Here is a 21,340-nt window from a genome sequence, read left to right on the forward strand (position 1 = left end):
TATGGCCCCCCATCCCCATCCTGGTATGCATGCCTCCTCATCCCTAGCCTGGTATGCATGGCTCCCTCATGCCTATCCTGGGGTGTATGGCCCCCATCCTGGTATGCGCATGCCCCCTCATCCCCATCCTGGTATGCGCATGCCCCCTCATCCCCAGCCTGGTATGCGCATGCCCCCTCATCCCCAGCCTGGTATGCGCATGCCCCCTCATCCCCAGCCTGGTATGCGCATGCCCCCTCATCCCTAGCCTGGTATGCGCATGCCCCCTCATCCCTAGCCTGGTATGCGCATGCCCCCTCATCCCTAGCCTGGTATGCGCATGCCCCCTCATCCCTAGCCTGGTATGCGCATGCCCCCTCATCCCTAGCCTGGTATGCGCATGCCCCCTCATCCCTAGCCTGGTATGCGCATGCCCCCTCATCCCTAGCCTGGTATGCGCATGCCCCCTCATCCCTAGCCTGGTATGCGCATGCCCCCTCATCCCTAGCCTGGTATGCGCATGCCCCCTCATCCCTAGCCTGGTATGCGCATGCCCCCTCATCCCTATAATGGCAGGAATGATCACCCTCATCCTGCTATGCAGCCCCCGCCCCATCTCATTCTAGTTCGCATGGCCATATTCTGGTATGCAGGGACTCATCAGAAAACATTAAACAAACCATTACATTTACCATCCTGATGCTCCCTCGCAGCACCCTGCTCCGATGCCAGCAGCTGCTTTATGCTTGTAAGCAGCGCATGGCAGGGACGTCATGCGCTGCTTGCAAGCCGAAGGGCAGCTGCCGGAATACTCAATGCTCTGCACGCCGGGACTGTGTGCGCACAAAGCCGTGAGTATTCATTGCTTTCTAGCTTGCAGTGTCAGCCGGATGTCAAGTGTGCCGATACTTACGAGAAATTAATATTCACCCCATTCAAGTGAATATTCATTTCTCTTAACTATCAGCACACTTGACAGTCAGAGGAAGGCTCCGGCTGACACTGCACACTAGAGAGCAATGAATACTCACTGCTTTGCGCACACACAGTCCCAGCGTGCAGAGCATTGAGTATTCCAGCAGCTGCTCTTCGGCTGGACGTCCCTGCCAAGCTCTGCTTACAAGCAGCGCCTGGACGTCCCTGCCAAGCTCTGCTTACAAGCAGCGCCTGGACGTCCCTGCCAAGCTCTGCTTACAAGCAGCGCCTGGACGTCCCTGCCAAGCTCTGCTTACAAGCAGCGCCTGGACGTCCCTGCCAAGCTCTGCTTACAAGCAGCGCCTGGACGTCCCTGCCAAGCTCTGCTTACAAGCAGCGCCTGGACGTCCCTGCCAAGCTCTGCTTACAAGCAGCGCCTGGACGTCCCTGCCAAGCTCTGCTTACAAGCAGCGCCTGGACGTCCCTGCCAAGCTCTGCTTACAAGCAGCGCCTGGACGTCCCTGCCAAGCTCTGCTTACAAGCAGCGCCTGGACGTCCCTGCCAAGCTCTGCTTACAAGCAGCGCCTGGACGTCCCTGCCAAGCTCTGCTTACAAGCAGCGCCTGGACGTCCCTGCCAAGCTCTGCTTACAAGCAGCGCCTGGACGTCCCTGCCAAGCTCTGCTTACAAGCAGCGCCTGGACGTCCCTGCCAAGCTCTGCTTACAAGCAGCGCCTGGACGTCCCTGCCAAGCTCTGCTTACAAGCAGCGCCTGGACGTCCCTGCCAAGCTCTGCTTACAAGCAGCGCCTGGACGTCCCTGCCAAGCTCTGCTTACAAGCAGCGCCTGGACGTCCCTGCCAAGCTCTGCTTACAAGCAGCGCCTGGACGTCCCTGCCAAGCTCTGCTTACAAGCAGCGCCTGGACGTCCCTGCCAAGCTCTGCTTACAAGCAGCGCCTGGACGTCCCTGCCAAGCTCTGCTTACAAGCAGCGCCTGGACGTCCCTGCCAAGCTCTGCTTACAAGCAGCGCCTGGACGTCCCTGCCAAGCTCTGCTTACAAGCAGCGCCTGGACGTCCCTGCCAAGCTCTGCTTACAAGCAGCGCCTGGACGTCCCTGCCAAGCTCTGCTTACAAGCAGCGCCTGGACGTCCCTGCCAAGCTCTGCTTACAAGCAGCGCCTGGACGTCCCTGCCAAGCTCTGCTTACAAGCAGCGCCTGGACGTCCCTGCCAAGCTCTGCTTACAAGCAGCGCCTGGACGTCCCTGCCAAGCTCTGCTTACAAGCAGCGCCTGGACGTCCCTGCCAAGCTCTGCTTACAAGCAGCGCCTGGACGTCCCTGCCAAGCTCTGCTTACAAGCAGCGCCTGGACGTCCCTGCCAAGCTCTGCTTACAAGCAGCGCCTGGACGTCCCTGCCAAGCTCTGCTTACAAGCAGCGCCTGGACGTCCCTGCCAAGCTCTGCTTACAAGCAGCGCCTGGACGTCCCTGCCAAGCTCTGCTTACAAGCAGCGCCTGGACGTCCCTGCCAAGCTCTGCTTACAAGCAGCGCCTGGACGTCCCTGCCAAGCTCTGCTTACAAGCAGCGCCTGGACGTCCCTGCCAAGCTCTGCTTACAAGCAGCGCCTGGACGTCCCTGCCAAGCTCTGCTTACAAGCAGCGCCTGGACGTCCCTGCCAAGCTCTGCTTACAAGCAGCGCCTGGACGTCCCTGCCAAGCTCTGCTTACAAGCAGCGCCTGACGTCCCTGCCAAGCTCTGCTTACAAGCAGCGCCTGACGTCCCTGCCAAGCTCTGCTTACAAGCAGCGCCTGACGTCCCTGCCAAGCTCTGCTTACAAGCAGCGCCTGACGTCCCTGCCAAGCTCTGCTTACAAGCAGCGCCTGACGTCCCTGCCAAGCTCTGCTTACAAGCAGCGCCTGACGTCCCTGCCAAGCTCTGCTTACAAGCAGCGCCTGACGTCCCTGCCAAGCTCTGCTTACAAGCAGCGCCTGACGTCCCTGCCAAGCTCTGCTTACAAGCAGCGCCTGACGTCCCTGCCAAGCTCTGCTTACAAGCAGCGCCTGACGTCCCTGCCAAGCTCTGCTTACAAGCAGCGCCTGACGTCCCTGCCAAGCTCTGCTTACAAGCAGCGCCTGACGTCCCTGCCAAGCTCTGCTTACAAGCAGCGCCTGACGTCCCTGCCAAGCTCTGCTTACAAGCAGCGCCTGACGTCCCTGCCAAGCTCTGCTTACAAGCAGCGCCTGACGTCCCTGCCAAGCTCTGCTTACAAGCAGCGCCTGACGTCCCTGCCAAGCTCTGCTTACAAGCAGCGCCTGACGTCCCTGCCAAGCTCTGCTTACAAGCAGCGCCTGACGTCCCTGCCAAGCTCTGCTTACAAGCAGCGCCTGACGTCCCTGCCAAGCTCTGCTTACAAGCAGCGCCTGACGTCCCTGCCAAGCTCTGCTTACAAGCAGCGCCTGACGTCCCTGCCAAGCTCTGCTTACAAGCAGCGCCTGACGTCCCTGCCAAGCTCTGCTTACAAGCAGCGCCTGACGTCCCTGCCAAGCTCTGCTTACAAGCAGCGCCTGACGTCCCTGCCAAGCTCTGCTTACAAGCAGCGCCTGACGTCCCTGCCAAGCTCTGCTTACAAGCAGCGCCTGACGTCCCTGCCAAGCTCTGCTTACAAGCAGCGCCTGACGTCCCTGCCAAGCTCTGCTTACAAGCAGCGCCTGACGTCCCTGCCAAGCTCTGCTTACAAGCAGCGCCTGACGTCCCTGCCAAGCTCTGCTTACAAGCAGCGCCTGACGTCCCTGCCAAGCTCTGCTTACAAGCAGCGCCTGACGTCCCTGCCAAGCTCTGCTTACAAGCAGCGCCTGACGTCCCTGCCAAGCTCTGCTTACAAGCAGCGCCTGACGTCCCTGCCAAGCTCTGCTTACAAGCAGCGCCTGACGTCCCTGCCAAGCTCTGCTTACAAGCAGCGCCTGACGTCCCTGCCAAGCTCTGCTTACAAGCAGCGCCTGACGTCCCTGCCAAGCTCTGCTTACAAGCAGCGCCTGACGTCCCTGCCAAGCTCTGCTTACAAGCAGCGCCTGACGTCCCTGCCAAGCTCTGCTTACAAGCAGCGCCTGACGTCCCTGCCAAGCTCTGCTTACAAGCAGCGCCTGACGTCCCTGCCAAGCTCTGCTTACAAGCAGCGCCTGACGTCCCTGCCAAGCTCTGCTTACAAGCAGCGCCTGACGTCCCTGCCAAGCTCTGCTTACAAGCAGCGCCTGACGTCCCTGCCAAGCTCTGCTTACAAGCAGCGCCTGACGTCCCTGCCAAGCTCTGCTTACAAGCAGCGCCTGACGTCCCTGCCAAGCTCTGCTTACAAGCAGCGCCTGACGTCCCTGCCAAGCTCTGCTTACAAGCAGCGCCTGACGTCCCTGCCAAGCTCTGCTTACAAGCAGCGCCTGACGTCCCTGCCAAGCTCTGCTTACAAGCAGCGCCTGACGTCCCTGCCAAGCTCTGCTTACAAGCAGCGCCTGACGTCCCTGCCAAGCTCTGCTTACAAGCAGCGCCTGACGTCCCTGCCAAGCTCTGCTTACAAGCAGCGCCTGACGTCCCTGCCAAGCTCTGCTTACAAGCAGCGCCTGACGTCCCTGCCAAGCTCTGCTTACAAGCAGCGCCTGACGTCCCTGCCAAGCTCTGCTTACAAGCAGCGCCTGACGTCCCTGCCAAGCTCTGCTTACAAGCAGCGCCTGACGTCCCTGCCAAGCTCTGCTTACAAGCAGCGCCTGACGTCCCTGCCAAGCTCTGCTTACAAGCAGCGCCTGACGTCCCTGCCAAGCTCTGCTTACAAGCAGCGCCTGACGTCCCTGCCAAGCTCTGCTTACAAGCAGCGCCTGACGTCCCTGCCAAGCTCTGCTTACAAGCAGCGCCTGACGTCCCTGCCAAGCTCTGCTTACAAGCAGCGCCTGACGTCCCTGCCAAGCTCTGCTTACAAGCAGCGCCTGACGTCCCTGCCAAGCTCTGCTTACAAGCAGCGCCTGACGTCCCTGCCAAGCTCTGCTTACAAGCAGCGCCTGACGTCCCTGCCAAGCTCTGCTTACAAGCAGCGCCTGACGTCCCTGCCAAGCTCTGCTTACAAGCAGCGCCTGACGTCCCTGCCAAGCTCTGCTTACAAGCAGCGCCTGACGTCCCTGCCAAGCTCTGCTTACAAGCAGCGCCTGACGTCCCTGCCAAGCTCTGCTTACAAGCAGCGCCTGACGTCCCTGCCAAGCTCTGCTTACAAGCAGCGCCTGACGTCCCTGCCAAGCTCTGCTTACAAGCAGCGCCTGACGTCCCTGCCAAGCTCTGCTTACAAGCAGCGCCTGACGTCCCTGCCAAGCTCTGCTTACAAGCAGCGCCTGACGTCCCTGCCATGCGCTGCTTACAAGCATAAAGCAGCGCCTGACGTCCCCGCCATGCGCTGCTTACAAGCATAAAGCAGCGCCTGACGTCCCCGCCATGCGCTGCTTACAAGCATAAAGCATTGCCTGACGTCCCCGCCATGCGCTGCTTACAAGCATAAAGCAGCGCCTGACGTCCCCGCCATGCGCTACTTACAAGCATAAAGCAGCACCCGACGCCCCTGCCACGCGCTGCTTACAAGCATAAAGCAGCGCCTGACGTCCCTGCCATGCGCTGCTTACAAGCATAAAGCAGCGCCTGACGTCCCTACCATGCACTGCTTTCAAGCATAAAGCAGCACCCGACGCCCCTGCCACGCGCTGCTTACAAGCATAAAGCAGCGTCTGATGTCCCTGCCATGCGCTGCTTACAAGCATAAAGCAGATGCTAGCATCGGAGCAGGACGCTGCGTAGGGAAGGTAAGTGTAATAGTATTTTTTTTATGTTTTCTGATGGAGCCAATCATACCAGGGTAAGGAAAGGATGAGACCATGCATACCAAGACTGGGGTTGGGGGCCAATCATACCAGGATGCCATTAAAGAGAAACGAATATTAATTTCTCTTTAGCAGTGGGCACAGGAGTTAGCAGCAGCAGCCAGCTCCTGCCTCTGTGACCCGCTACGCCGCCGAAACCGATCCCCCACAGCCGATGCATCCGGACTATAAGAACCACCCCCCAGTTTCCCCCACATTTTTGGAGGAAAAAAGTGTGTCTGGGTCATTCCATATCAAGTGATCCAAATATGAATATTTTTTTTACCTTACGTCTTTAGATTTTTTTTATTTTTTGTTTTTATGAAGTACAACTTTAGTTAATTACAAATTAAAAGTTTAGAATTTTTTTCTTCATTAGTTAATTTTTTACAGATTTTTAAAGTTTTGAAAAAGCATGGATTTTGGCCTGGTATGGCTTTACATTTTGTATCATATCTCGGGCTAGAATTAAGATATAGAGGTGGGAGAGGCATCATTTTTCTCAGAACGGTACCGGCTTTCATTTGATATGTCACAAGACTATGTTTCTTTATATTTTGTTTTGGAGAAATCAAATTAAAAATTTTGATGCGCAATTCTGAAAAAAACGTATGTTTTAAAATTGTGAAAACATGCATGTGTGTCACTTGTGTCCTTGTTTATATTTGTACAGGGATTCAACTTGGGATCTATCACATTTGTATTTTTTTTTTAAGCCTTGAATCATCTGATTTTATGTTTGTGTGAGTTTCTTCCTTTTTTCTTTTCAAATTACAACTTATTGCATTCAACATTTATATGTAACAATAAAGAAACACAAAAAACAAAGTGCCAGAATAAATGCATCTTAGGCTACTTTAACACTAGCATCGTACTCGGCCCGTCGCAGTGCGTCGCGTCGACGCTAGCGTTGTTTGCACTGCACAACGGGTGCAGCGGATGCAGATTTTCAGCGCATCCGCTGCCCCATTGTGAGGTGCGGGGAGGAGGGGGCGGAGTTCCGGCCGCACATGCGCGGTCGGAAAAGATGTTCCTGACGTACCAAAAAACGTTGCAAGCAACATTTTTTGCTGCCGACGGTCCGCCACAACACGACGCAACCGTCGCACGACGGTTGCGACGTGTGTCAATGCGTCGCCAATGTTAGTCTATGGAGAAAAAACGCATCCTGCAAGCACTTTTGCAGGATGCGTTTTTTGACCAAAACGACGCATTGCGACGGAGGACAAAAAACGCCAGTGTGAAAGTACCCTTAATCATCATAACTACTTGCTCAGCATTTTCAACCTGAATTCATTGAACAAGCCAAAAGATAAAAGGTGATCACATCCTCAAGTGTGGTTTTCTAAATACAGTCTGATCCTAATTATATGTTAAAAACAAGATTAAAAGAGCCGATATTTCTACCACCTATTTATACATGGAACAATTTTTTTTCTACTATATCACTAAACATGTCATTTCTGAAGTGTTTAAGAAGAATAGTACAGTAGTTAAATCCTCGTTCTATAAAATATGAACTAATCAAACAATTAATAGTAGGTTTTTACACTGGCCTGTTATCATCAATGTGTCCCTTCTAGTGGGTGTAGTGTCATCTGGTCCATAAGCGCTAACTAGCAATGGCCGTTTCCTTCTGTGTCAGAGTATGTGCGGCTGTCATGGTGCTCGGCTCCACCTGAGTTATATCTGATTTTTGTTCACTTTTACAATGTCTGGTTTTCTTGGATACACAAAGGACGGCGCTGGACCAGACGGTGCAGAAAAGTCACTTCTACGTCTTCATTTTCACAATCTTTGGAGAGTCCAGTAGCTGCCAGCGCCGATCATATTCACAGGTCACATAGCCAGTTGTGTCATCCATTGCCGATCTTGTGCCGCCTTCTACCACGTCATGGACGTCACTGTCTTTATTTCCACTACATGGGATGACAGTCCGGTATTGCCGAGTCCCTGTGATGGGTTCTGCTTCCTGTAACCGATATAACAAACTCTCCTCCTCCCCGTAGTCCTGGTTTGTACAACACATGAACTGGATGTTAAGAATATTTTTCTCCCTCCATTTGAGGAGTTGCCTGGGTGTTCAGATTTGGTGGGAATACGGCCCGAGCTGCCGGCCTGTCATCTGCTCTGTAGTCATCGTCTACCCCTGGTCATTCTCAGCCCTAACAAAGCTTCTCCTCTGTCCTCTCCTGCTTCTAATACTCTGTAACATAATAAATAATACCGTAATATCTAGCAATCATGGATTATTTGGTAAATCTAGACCTCACACTGTTAGACCACAAGCTGAGCAGATCTGAAATCAAGATTTTTGAACTGACACTGTAATAGTTTTATTTTTTAAAATATGATCCCATCACGATCCCAGCTTGTATTTTGGTACAGATGTGAATAGGAGCATAGCAGGCACATGTGCAGTTTTTGAAATTTTTAAATTAAACGTTTTTTTCGGAAATGCGTTTTCAAGTTTTGCGCTTGCGTTCGCATAGGTAAAATATTATCAAAGATACTCTTGTGACATATCTGGTGAAAGCCTGTGTAGAATGGTGTTTATTTTGTTTCTCTATCTCTTTTCTAGCCTGAATTATGGGGAGAAATGTAAAGGCAGGCAACACCGAAATTCGCACTTTTTCCGAACTTTGAAAATCAATAAAAAATAAAAAAAAAATCTAGAATTTTTTTCTTCTTCACATTTTGCATTCTCTGACACACTATTACCAAATAACTAAATCTCAAAAGAATTAAAAATATAGTGGTAAAAATCATTGGTTCACTTGACATGGAATGACCCGTCTTACAGTCCGAAAAATACAGTAATAAGCATTCATGGGAACACTCAGTCCCGACTGTTCTACATATTTCAAAAAGTTGTCAGGTTCAGTTATGAAATGAGCCATTTCTTAACGATTTTGGCCTCCTTAATTCAAATCTGACAATGAAAATTTTTAGTTGGCTCTCATTTCTATGATATCAAGTTTTCCTTTTATGGATACATATAATTAATCTTCAAAAGTAAAACAAAATTGGCTGCACTAGAGGATTTGTTTATTCACCATTACACTGATGAACGGTACTTTTGCACTGAATAAACAGCATTATTATCCAATACTGGGTGCTCAGCAAAGAAAATACAAGTCTGTTCTTTATATGTGAAGAAAAATAATGCAGCACTCACCAGATGGATTGATTTTTTTTTTTTTTTTTTTTTATTTCATCCAAGTGAACAAGGGACTTTGTGCGGGATTTGCAGGTCAGGGAGGAATGCAGTGAGCGTGCAGATGGATGACGGCTGTTTTGCGCAGTGAGCGCTTCAACGGGTTCATATAATTAAGGCATAAAATTTCAGTACTTTGAAACATTAGTTTTGCAAACAAAGATGCAGAATATTTTGTTATGCCAATTTTCTGATATCTACAGGAAACTTAAAAACAATTCCATTAACAAAAACATGTTTAAACATTATTGCGAATTATAAACAGCTATAGAACTTGCACTACAAAATGTGGCCCCCATTCAGTGACATCTCGTTTTTGCTTGTCTCTTGTACTCCTGAATGGGATTATCTCTTGGGCAGTGTGCCTACAATCAGGGATAATAGTGTTTTGAATGCAGTGTATTTTTGCTAAATCCAAAATGGTGCATTCTACATTACAAGCAGAGTGGATGGGATTTATAGAAATCCCATGCCAAGTGTGCTACTTTTTACCGCTGCATAAACTCACCTGCCGTGTGGGTTTCCGAGTCGCAGCATGTAAATTTTCTGTAGCAGACACGCTTTGTCTATTGGGGAAAATATACGCACAGGAGACTTTCGATATGGTAAATCCGCATATTTCCAAAAACAAGCACGATTATGTAGAATGCAGCATTTTGGACACAGTTTCTATTCCTGATCGTTGACACGCAGCCTTGCAATTGTTCAACAGTAATCTGCAAGCTTTTTCCTTGACATATTTTCTCCTTATCTGAGAGATTTCACCAAGATATTGCACAGTGCTTGTTGGTCAATGCTCTGCACTTTGGTGGAAAAAAAAAAGTCTATATGCGAATGTAAGAAAGTAATCTTTAACCCCTTCATGACCTGGGATTTTTCGTTTTTCCGTGTTCGTTTTTCACTCCCCTCCTTCCCAGAGCCATAACTTTTTTATTTTTCCGTCAATTTGGCCATGTGAGGGCTTATTTTTTGCGGGACGAGTTGTACTTTTGAACGACATCATTGGTTTTAGCATGTCGTGTACTAGAAAACGGGAAAAAAATTCCAAGTGCGGTGAAATTGCAAAAAAAGTGCAGTCCCACACTTGTTTTTTGTTTGGCTTTTTTGCTAGGTTCACTAAATGCTAAAACTGACCTGCCATTATGATTCTCCAGGTCACTACGAGTTCATAGACACCTAAAATGACTAGGTTATTTTTTTACCTAAGTGGTGAAAAAAAATTCCAAACTTTGCCAAAAAAAAAAAAATTGCGCCATTTTCTGATACTCGTAGCGTCCCCATTTTTCATGATCTGGGGTCGGTTGAGGGCTTATTTTTTGCGTGCCGAGCTGGCGTTTTTAATGATACCATTAAACGGACTGCTAAACACCGCGGCATAACGCAGTCCGTTAATGCTGCTATTAACCCTGTGTGACCAACTTTTTACTATTGAAGCTGCCTATGCAGCATCAATAGTAAAAACTTTTTAATGTTAAAAATAATAATTAAAAAAAAAAAAAATTATATTCTCACCTTCTGGCGCATTTCCCACTCCGGTCCTAAGAATGCATTTCGGCAATGACGTGGCGGTCTCGCAAGACCCCTACATGATCACGTGCTATTGCCGCAATGCATTCTTGGGACCGGAGCATCTCGAGGAGCATCGCTAAACGCCTGGCCTGGATCCGGGGGCTGCCGGAAGGTGAGTATATAACTTTTTTATTTTAAGTCTTTTTTTAACAGGGATATGGTGCCCACATTGCTATATACGGCGTGGGCAGTGTTATAGACGGCGTGGGCAGTGCTATTTAGTACGTGGCTGTGCAATATACTACATGCTGGGCAATAAACTACTATACATATTCTAGAATACCCAATGCCTTAGAATCGGGCCAACATCTAGTCTATTTATATAATTGCATTGTAATGTTTTAATTTCCTGTTCTGTCCAGATGTCACCATATCCCAGAATTCCAAGCGGAGGAAGTTCACCGACCGCCATGTTGGGACAACCAATTGATGGGTGTCTCAATATGGAAACTGCTGCTGGTGCCAACCTATTGCGCGGTACCACCAGCGGAACACCGTCGCATCACACACACACACACACTCTTGCGCGGTACCACCAGTGGAACACAGTCGCGAACACGACGCTGGGATCAGCCGAATCATTCACTGACCGCCTCCATCTTTGTACAGGAGGAGCGCATGCGCAGTTTTAATGTGACCGCCGCTATCTGTCTGCACAAAGGTGGCGGCGGTCTGATTTACTGCGCCTGGCGAATTACACGCAGGTGCAGTGAATCATTCGGCTGATCCCAGCGGCAGATGCGCAACATATCTACAGGAAGAAGAAGCCGGTCACATTAAAGGGGTTTCCCACGAACGAAATCATCCTGTAACAAGATGTGGAAGAAGGCATGTGGTCATTCTGTAATCTTGAGCTTACGATATAGATTTTTTTCAGAATTGAGCGGGGCATATCCATTCCTAATGATATTGGACATTGTTGCGGTTTAACTCCTTAATGACCTTGCGATTTTCAGTTTTCGTTTATTTTGCTCCCCTTCTTCCCAGAGGCTTGGCTATATTGACGGAAAAATAAAGCTATGTGAGGGCTTGTTTTTTTATGGGACGAGTTGTACTTTTCAAGGACACCATTGGTGTTACCATATACTGTACTGGAAATGGGGGAAAAAAATCCAAGTGTGGTGAAATTGCAAAAGTAGTGCAATTCCACAATTGTTTTACCATGTTAACTAAATGCTAAAACTGACATGTCATTCATTATTCTCCAGGTCAGTACAAGTTCACAGACACCAAACATGTCTAGGTTTTTTTTTTTAATAAAAGTAGTGAAAAAATAAGTTGCGCCATTTCCAACACCCGTAGCGTCTCCATTTTCGGGATCTGGGCTGGGTGCACACAGAAGAGGCTTGTATAGGGCACCAGTCACACAGGTACATATGCTGTACATTGCCTGGTAACCTGTGAGAGTTACTGCATGGTATTGGCAAGGCTGCCTTTTGCTGTGATGGTTTTGAATTTCTCTCTTTTTTTAGGTTTGACGCAAAGAGCATCAGAAACCAGACCATGCAGGCGAGATGAGCGCACAGGTAAGACATGACAGTTTAAAGGGAACCAGACACCAGGAAAAAAAAAAAAAACACTATTAACCTGCAGATAAGGGGTTAATAGCATTATAGTGCTACCAGGGGACTGCAGTTAGACTAAAGTTGCAGGGAGAAAATTAACTTTATTCTCCCCAGCAGCGCGCCCCATTTCAGTGATCACTGAGTATACTGAGCGGCTTCTGTAATCGCATCCCCGGCCCTGACTGACCACCAACCCCAATGCAGTGCCAGTCAGGGCTGTGCGCACGGGTACAGACGCATGTCGGTATACGCAGAGCGGTGACTGAACCCACGCCAGCACCACTCCTGTGACTGCCCGGCCTCCCCCCCAACCGTGCCCGACACCCCCCCTCTGCATTGGGATCGGCTGTCAGGGCTGGATGCACAGTTACAGCCGACGCTCTGAGTCGGCACCGCCCCTGTGACTGCCCCCCCAACACCCCCTCTGTATTGGGGCCGGCTGTCAGTCAGGGCTGGATGCACAGTTACAGCCGACGCTCTGAGCCAGTACCGCCCCTGTGACTGCCCCCCCAACACCCCCTCTGCAATGGGATTAGCTGTCAGTCAGGGCTGGATGCACAGTTACAGCCGAAGCTGAGTCGGCACCGCCCCTGTGACTGCCCCCCCAACACCCCCTCTGTATTGGGGTCGGCTGTCAGGGCTGGATGCACAGTTACAGCCGACGCTCTGAGTCGGCACCGCCCCTGTGACTGCCCCCCCCCAACACCCCCTCTGCAATGGGATCAGCTGTCAGTCAGGGCTGGATGCACAGTTACAGCCGACGCTCTGAGCCAGCACCGCCCCTGTGACAGCCCCCCCAACACCCCCTCTGCAATGGGATCAGCTGTCAGTCAGGGCTGGATGCACAGTTACAGCCGACGCTGAGTCCGCACCGCCCCTGTGACTGCCCCCCCAACACCCCCTCTGCAGTGGGATCAGCTGTCAGTCAGGGCTGGATGCACAGTTACAGCCGACGCTCTGAGCCAGCACCGCCCCTGTGACAGCCCCCCCAACACCCCCTCTGCAATGGGATCAGCTGTCAGTCAGGGCTGGATGCACAGTTACAGCCGAAGCTGAGTCGGCACCGCCCCTGTGACTGCCCCCCCAACACCCCCTCTGTATTGGGGTCGGCTGTCAGGGCTGGATGCACAGTTACAGCCGACGCTCTGAGTCGGCACCGCCCCTGTGACTGCCCCCCCCCCAACACCCCCTCTGCAATGGGATCAGCTGTCAGTCAGGGCTGGATGCACAGTTACAGCCGACGCTCTGAGCCAGTACCGCCCCTGTGACTGCCCCCCCAACACCCCCTCTGCAATGGGATTAGCTGTCAGTCAGGGCTGGATGCACAGTTACAGCCGAAGCTGAGTCGGCACCGCCCCTGTGACTGCCCCCCCAACACCCCCTCTGCAGTGGGATCAGCTGTCAGTCAGGGCTGGATGCACAGTTACAGCCGACACTGAGTCCGCACCGCCCCTGTGACTGCCCCCCCAACACCCCCTCTGCAGTGGGATCAGCTGTCAGTCAGGGCTGGATGCACAGTTACAGCCGACGCTCTGAGCCAGCGCCGCCCGTGGCAGAAACAGGAACACTGCTGGATCACATACAGGAGCTTACACTTTATTGATCGATTATACAGATTACCAGAGGAAAAAAAAACAAAAAAAAAGAAGAGGGCAGCCGGGCTTAGTGCTGGAGTGTCTGGGCCAGTATCGCCACTTCAGTGACACCATGGATCCCAGGGCGCTTCCCAGACACCGCTGTCCCCGGGGGCACAGTCTAGCCACCCACCAGTAGGGCTCATCCCCGCACCTCACAGACATGGCGGCAGCGCCGGGCGGACACCTGGCCGGGGAGCAGGAAGCTGTGCTCAGCAGCTCTGCCCTCACCGCCGCCTCACACTTCCTGCCGGTGCCCACCACAGCCGTGCAGCCCCCGCTCTCCTGCGGCCGTACAAGGAGCGGACACACGGGCAGAGGGAGAGGAGTCTGTCAGCCAGCACTCAACTCACCTGCAAACCCGGCCCATTAACGACTTCACCTGGCCCAGCAGACACAGCGCCCCCCGCAGCCCGCCCCGAGCACATACACAGCAGCCCACGGGACTATGGTGCTAATGAGCGGCCGACCCGCCGCACACAACAAATCACCAACCTTGTCCTCATCGGACAGCTGATCGTCCACGTCCGCCATCTTCTTCGCCCCCTTTTCCTTCCTGACTGACTGTGCGCGCCCAGTGGGCGGAGCCTGACGTCAGTGAGCGGCCCGTAGCGTGGCGGGAGCGCGCGCGCGCGCAGTCACGTGTGCGTTACAGCATCCGTATATGAGGCGACTGAGGGCTGCCTGCTGCGTGTGTGGGAAGCGGCCGGGTATATTACTATATGTACTATTCGGGGGAGGTGGTGTGTGGGGCAGAAAGAGGGGCAGAGACACGTTATATTACACACGCCAACCTTATTACAGCTGCCCACGTTATTACAGACCTCTCCAAGTTATTAGACATGTTATTACAGATGCTCACATTACAAAGGCCCACGTTATTACAGACACCCATGTTATTACACCCATGACCCGCCAGGGCCGTGGGGCTACTCGGTACCGAGCCGGTTCTTAACCCCCAAGGGTGGTTTGCACGTTAATGACCGGGCCAATTGTTACACCTCTGACCACTGTCCCTTTATGAGGTAATAACTCTGGAACGCTTCAATGGATCCCGGCGATTCTGACATTGTTTTCTCGTGACATATTGTGCTTCATGATAGTGGTAACATTTCTTTGATATTACTTGTGAAAAAAACGGAAATTTGGCGAAAATTTTGAAAATGTCGCAATTTTTGCAAATTTTAATTTTTATGCCCATAAATCACAGAGATATGTCACACAAAATAGTTAATAAATAACATTTCCCACATGTCTACTTTACATCAGCACAATTTTGGAACCAAATTTATTTTTTTTTGTTAGGAAGTTATAAGGGTTAAAAGTTGACAAGCAATTTCTCATTTTTACACCATTTTTTTTAGGGACCACATCTCATTTGAAGTCATTTTGAGGGGTCTATATGATAGAAAATACCCAAGTGTGACACCATTCTAAAACCTGCACCCCTCAAGGTGCTCAAAACCGCATTCAAGAAGTTTATTAACCCTTCAGGTGTTTCACAGGAGTTTTTGGAATGTTTAAAAAAGAATGAACATTTAACTTTTTTCACAAAAAATTTACTTCAGCTCCAATTTGTTTTATTTTACCAATGGTAACAGGAGAAAATGGACCCCAAAAGTTGTTGTACAATTTGTCCTGAGAACGCAGATACCCCATATGTGGGGGTAAACCACTGTTTGGGCGCATGACAGAGCTCAGAAGGGAAGGAGCGCCGTTTGGAATGCAGACTTAGATGGATTGGTCTGCAGGCGTCATGTTGCATTTGCAGAGCCCCTGATGTACCTAAACAGTAGAAACCCCCCACAAGTGACCCCGTATTGGAAACTTATCTAGATGTGTTGTGAGAACTTTGTGTTTCAATACAGTTTATAACACAGCCGTGAGAATAAAAAATCTTTTTTTTTTCCACAAAAATTATTTTTTAGCCCTCGATTTTGTATTTTCCCAAGGGTAGCAGGAGAAATTGGACCCCAAAAGTTGTTTTCCAATTTGTCCTGAGTACACTGATACCCCATATGTTAAGGTAAACCCCTGTTTGGGTGCACCCCCCCAATTCTAACTGAAACCCTAACTCAAACACACCCCTAACCCTAATCTCAACCCTAATCCAAACCGTAAATGTAATCCAAACCCTAACTTTAGCCCCAACCCTAACTTTAGCCCCAACCCTAACTTTAGCCCCAATCCTAACTTTAGCCCCAACCCTAACCCTAACTTTAGCCCCAACCCTAACCCCAACCCTAACCTCAACCCTAACTTTAGCCCCAACCCTAACCCTAACTTTAGCCTCAACCCTAACTTTAGCCCCAACCCTAACCCTAATGGGAAAAAGGAAATAAATACATTTTTCAAAATTGTATTATTTTTTCCTAACTAAGGGGGTGATGAAGGAGGGTTTGATTTACTTTAATAGCGTTTTTTTAGTGGATTTTTATGATTGGCAGCCATCACACACTAAAAGACGCTTTTTATTGCAAAAAATAGTTTTTGCTTCTCCACATTTTGAGAGCTATAATCTTTCCATATTTTGGTCCACAGAGTCATGTGAGATTTTGTTTTTTGCGGGAAGAGTTGACGTTTTTATTGGTGCCATTTTCGGGCACACGACATTTTTTGATCGCTTTTTATTCCGATTTTTGTGAGGTAGAATGAACAAAAACCAGCTATTCATGAATTTCTTTTGTGGGGGGCGCTTATACCGTTCCACGTTTGGTAAAATTGATAAAGCAGTTTTATTCTTCGGGTCAGTACGATTACAGCGATACCTCATTTATATTTTTTTTATGTTTTGGCGCTTTTATACGATAAAAACTATTTTATATAAAAATATAATTATTTTTGCATCGCTTTATTCTGAGGACTATAACTTTTTTATTTTTTCGTTGATGACGCTCTATGGTGGCTCGTTTTTTGCGGGACAAGATGACGTTTTCAGCAGTACCATGGTTATTTATATCCGTCTTTTTGATCGCGTGTTATTCCACTTTTTGTTTGGCGGTATGATAATAAAGCGTTGTTTTTTGTTTTTTTTACGGTGTTCACTGAAGGGGTTAACTAGTGGGACCGTTTTATAGGTCGGGTCGTTACGGATGCAGCGATACTAACTATGTGTACTTTTATTGTTTTTTTATTATTTAGATAAAGAAATGTATTTATTGGAACAATTTTTTATTTCTTTATTTAGGTTTTTTTTTTTTTTACACATGTAAATATTATTTTTTTAACATTTTTACATTGCCCCAGGGGGGACATCACATTATAATGACAGATCACTTTGCAATGCACTGTGTCAGATCAGCGATCTGACAGGCACTGAAGGGAGGCTTCCCGGCGCCTGGTCTGAGGAGGCGCTTGAAAGCCACCTCCCTGCAGGACCCGGAAGGCCCCCCGTGGCCATTTTGGATCCGAGCCTGCAGGGAGGAGGAGATAGGAGACCACCGGAGCAACGCGATCACATCGCTTTGCTCAAAGGGTCTCAGTGAACCCCCTCCCTGCGCGATGCTTCCCTATGCCACTGGAACGCTGCAATCATTTTTGATCGCAGTGTTCCGGGGGTTAATGTGCGGCACATAGTGCCGGATGTCAGCTGTAATAATCAGCTGACACCCGGCGGCGATCGGCCGCACTCCCCCCGTGAGCGCGGCTGATCGCGCTGGACGTACTATCCCGTCACTGGGCATTAAGTCCCAGGTCACCTCGACGGGATAGTACGTCCAATGGGATTAAAGGGATGTGGTCACGGCAGCAGTAACCCGGTCCGTGGCCCTGGGCGTCCAATATAAGTGTCAATGAAATGGGAATAAACTTTATATAGAGAAAAGGGGAATTGGAAATGTTTGTGATGCCACCTGACCTCACTACACTGGCATTCCTCTTCTCCTGCCCAGCACCTTACCCACAGTGTCCCAAGCCAACAGCCATGAACCTGGTCGGGCGACGTTCTCTGAGTCCCCTGGATTCTATACGGCTGCCTTTTTGGCAAAGTATGAGTGGAAGAGGATGTGCTTCTTGCAAAAGTACAGCCTCCAGTTTCTTAGTATTCCACTAAGTTGGGGCCAGTCCCCTGTCTGCAACCTGGTCCCTCCACGTCTGGATACGGGTCCCACGGGTTGCTTCTGCACTACCCATGCCCCTAGGACCCCTTCTGTCCTCTCTGGAGCTTCCTTCTTGCTCTCTCTCACACTTATCTGTTCTGTCTCTCAGGAGCTGCAGACCCTAACATCTGCTCAGCTCCACTTCTTTCACGATCTCTTCTCTGCAATCTCTCTCTAGCTCCCTCTGACCGGGATCTCCTTCTCAGCATGTCTTACTGCATCTCCATGCTCTCACAATCTCCCTAACTTTCCCTCCTAATTAGCTCCTCCCCTACTCTACCTACCACACCCACTCCCAACACCCATTGCTATCCAGCCTGGGATGAGGCCTTCCTCCCCAAGGGTACACCCAGGTGCAGTGGCGTATCCAGGGGGGGGCAGCCGGGGCATGTGCCCCGGGCGCAGCCGACATGGGGCCGCCTGATGATGTGGCGGTCCAAGGAGGGGGTTGGCAGGGCCAGGGAGCGGGGGCTGTCTAATTATACTCACCTACTCCTGGCGCTGTCCCTGCAGGTCCCTGGCTGCCCGACGTCCCGGATTCTTCCTGTACTGAGCGGTCACATGGTACCGCTCATTACAGTAATGAGCGGTAATGGTGACCGCTTAGTACAGGAAGAAGCAGCGCCGGGGAAGCAGGGACTGCACCGCGCCAGGAGCAGGTGAGTATAACGGTGGAGGGGAGCGCTGCACTACGCGATATTCACCTGCTCCTCGTTCCAGTCGCCGGTCCGTCTTCTGCAGTGATGCTGAGGTCAGAGGGCGCGATGACGTAATTAGTGCATGCCCTCTGCCTAAACGTCAGTGCAGAGGAGGCGGGAGATGGAGCGGCGGCTGGAACGAAGTCAGGTGAATATTGAAAGTGCGGGGGGCCTGAGCAACGGAGAGGTGAGTTTGTGATTTTTTTTTTTTATCGCAGTAACAGCAAATGGGGCAAATATCTATATGGGGCATCTTATGGGGCCATAACATTTGTGCAGCACTATATGGGGGCCATAATGTTTGTGCAGCACTATATGGGGGCCATAATGTTTGTGCAGCACTATATGGGGGCCATAATGTTTGTGCAGTACTATATGGGGGCCATAATGTTTGTGCAGCACTATATGGGGGCCATAATGTTTGTGCAGCACTATATGGGGGCCTTAACCTATGTGCAGCACTATAACGGGGCAAGTGTCTGTATGGAGCATCTTATGGGGCCATTATTAACCTTTATGCAGGATTATATGGGGCTCCTGATTCAATATGGATATTCAAAAACACTTAACCTACTGATGTCTCAATTAATTTTACCTTTATTGGTATCTATTTTAACATTATGGAGATTCAGGAATGTACCTTGGCTTGGTCATACAGTTTCAATAGAGTTAAGGTTCAAATGGGGGAGGGTTGGGGGGGGGGGCGCCAAACTGATCCTTTGCCCCGGGTGCTGGAAAGGCTAGATACACCTCTGCCCAGGTGCCCTGACTGAACTGCTGTGTGTTGGATGTGAGTGTCAGAGTCCTGGGTAGTGCTCCCTCCTTACCTGAGAGTGAGATGCCACACCTCTGGGTGAGGTGCAGTACCTCTGTGGTGACTGGACCCCAGGGGTGCCACATAGACACCCATGTTATTACAGACCTCCATGTTATTATAGATGCCCACGTTATTATAGACGCCCATGTTATTACAGACGCCATTGTTATTATAGACACCAATGTTTTTACAGACGCCCATGTTATTACACCCATGCTATAGACACCCATGTTATTACAGACCTCCATGTTATTATAAAATCCCATGTTGTTACAGACGCCAATGTTATTATAGACACCCATGTTATTACAGACGCCCATGTTATTTCAGACACCCATGTTATTACAGGCGCCCCTGTTATTACAGGCTCCCCTATTATTACAGATACCCGTGTTATTACAGACGCCCATGTTATTTCAGACACCCATGTTATTACAGAAGCCCATGTTATTACAGACACCCATGTTATTACAGACGTCTATGTTATTATAGATGCCCACGTTATTACAGACACCCAAAGGCCCAGCTTATTATAGACGCCCATGTTATTAGAGACCTCCATGTTATTATAAACGCCCATGTTATTACAGACACCCATGTTATAATAGATGTCACATTATTACAGACGCCCATGTTATTATAGACACCCATGTTATTACAGATGCCCATGTTATTACAGACACCCATGTTATAGATATCCATGTTATTACAGACACCCATGTTATTACAGACTCAGATGTTATTACAGACGCAGATGTTATTTTAGAGATCCACGTTATTCATGTTATTACAGGCACCCATGTTATTATAGACACTCATATTATTACAGACGTCCATGTTATTACAAATGCCCATGTTATAGACACCTATATTATTACAGATGCCCATGTTATAAGTACAGACAGCCATGTTATTACAGACTCCCATGTTATTACAGATGCAGATGTTATTTTAGAGATCCATCTTATTCATGTTATTACAGATACCCATGTTATTATAGACACTCATATTATTACAGATGTCCACGTTATTACAGACACCCATGTTATAACAGATGCCCATGTTATTACATACACCCATGTTATTACAGATGTCCATGTTATTATAGATTTCCACATTATTACAGACACCCATGTTATTACAGAAGCCATGATATTACAGAAACCCATGTTATTTACAGACGCCCATGTTATTACAGACGCCCATGTTATTACAGACGCCCATGTTATTATGGATGCCCATGTTTATATAGACACCCATGTTATTAGATACATCCATATTATCATAGACGCTTATGTTTTCATATATGTAAAGCAGAACCCGACACTCAACTTTGCAATAAGAAGAAGTTGATTTTATTCAGTTCTAAAATAAAACATTTCAGTCCCAACAAAAGACCTTCATTAGTAACGTACTTTGGGAGATGGAGATAAAAATTAGGAGTAGGGTGGCTGTAAATTATCAAAAGTCTATATGATATTCAATTGGATGTCATCTAGTGAAGGATGCGGCCTATGGTGATGCTGCCTACAGAACCCAATACCACCTTGGGTAAAAGCCTCTTTTTCCTGGTGGCTCGGCCCAAGAAACCTGAACAGAGCAGACCCCTGGATCTAGGACCCTATGGTCACTATAAGTAGATGCTAGCAGAAGGAGGAGCTGGGGAGCCATGGTATCCCAAGAGGTATTCCAGGGACTCTGGCCAAGAAAGATCACCTAACAATCCTCCAACTTCAGAGAACTGAAGGCTATAGAGGAAGTGCTCAGATCGGCAATATCTCAGATCCAGAATACCCATGTGAAGATCTACTCAGACAATATGACAACAGTAACCCACCTCTGTCACCAAGGAAGCCAGAGGACCTAAAATATAGAATATGAGCCCAAGAACATACCACTCCTTATCAGCTCTCCACATAAAAGGTTTGGTCAACGTACAAGCCAATTTCCTCAGCAAGAGAGATATTCAC

General features: G+C 49.3%; 1 protein-coding gene across 2 annotated transcripts in view; it reads right to left on the minus strand.

Annotated features, from left to right (window-relative positions):
• Positions 1–14,453, minus strand: part of CAPZA2 (capping actin protein of muscle Z-line subunit alpha 2) — a 69,822-nt gene extending 55,369 nt beyond the window's left edge. Inside the window, exon 1 of one of the 2 annotated variants that reach the window (XM_077265014.1) lies at positions 14,254–14,453. In XM_077265014.1, the coding sequence (XP_077121129.1) occupies positions 14,254–14,292 (39 nt within the window). In that variant the 5' untranslated portion in view covers positions 14,293–14,453. Of the gene's footprint in view, positions 1–14,111; positions 14,202–14,253 lie in introns of those variants that run through there. The other variant, XM_077265013.1, reaches the window with a different exon arrangement.
• Positions 14,454–21,340: the final 6,887 nt, after the last annotated feature.

Source organism: Ranitomeya variabilis, chromosome 5, assembly GCF_051348905.1.
Source record: "Ranitomeya variabilis isolate aRanVar5 chromosome 5, aRanVar5.hap1, whole genome shotgun sequence".
Taxonomy (NCBI): domain Eukaryota; kingdom Metazoa; phylum Chordata; class Amphibia; order Anura; family Dendrobatidae; genus Ranitomeya; species Ranitomeya variabilis.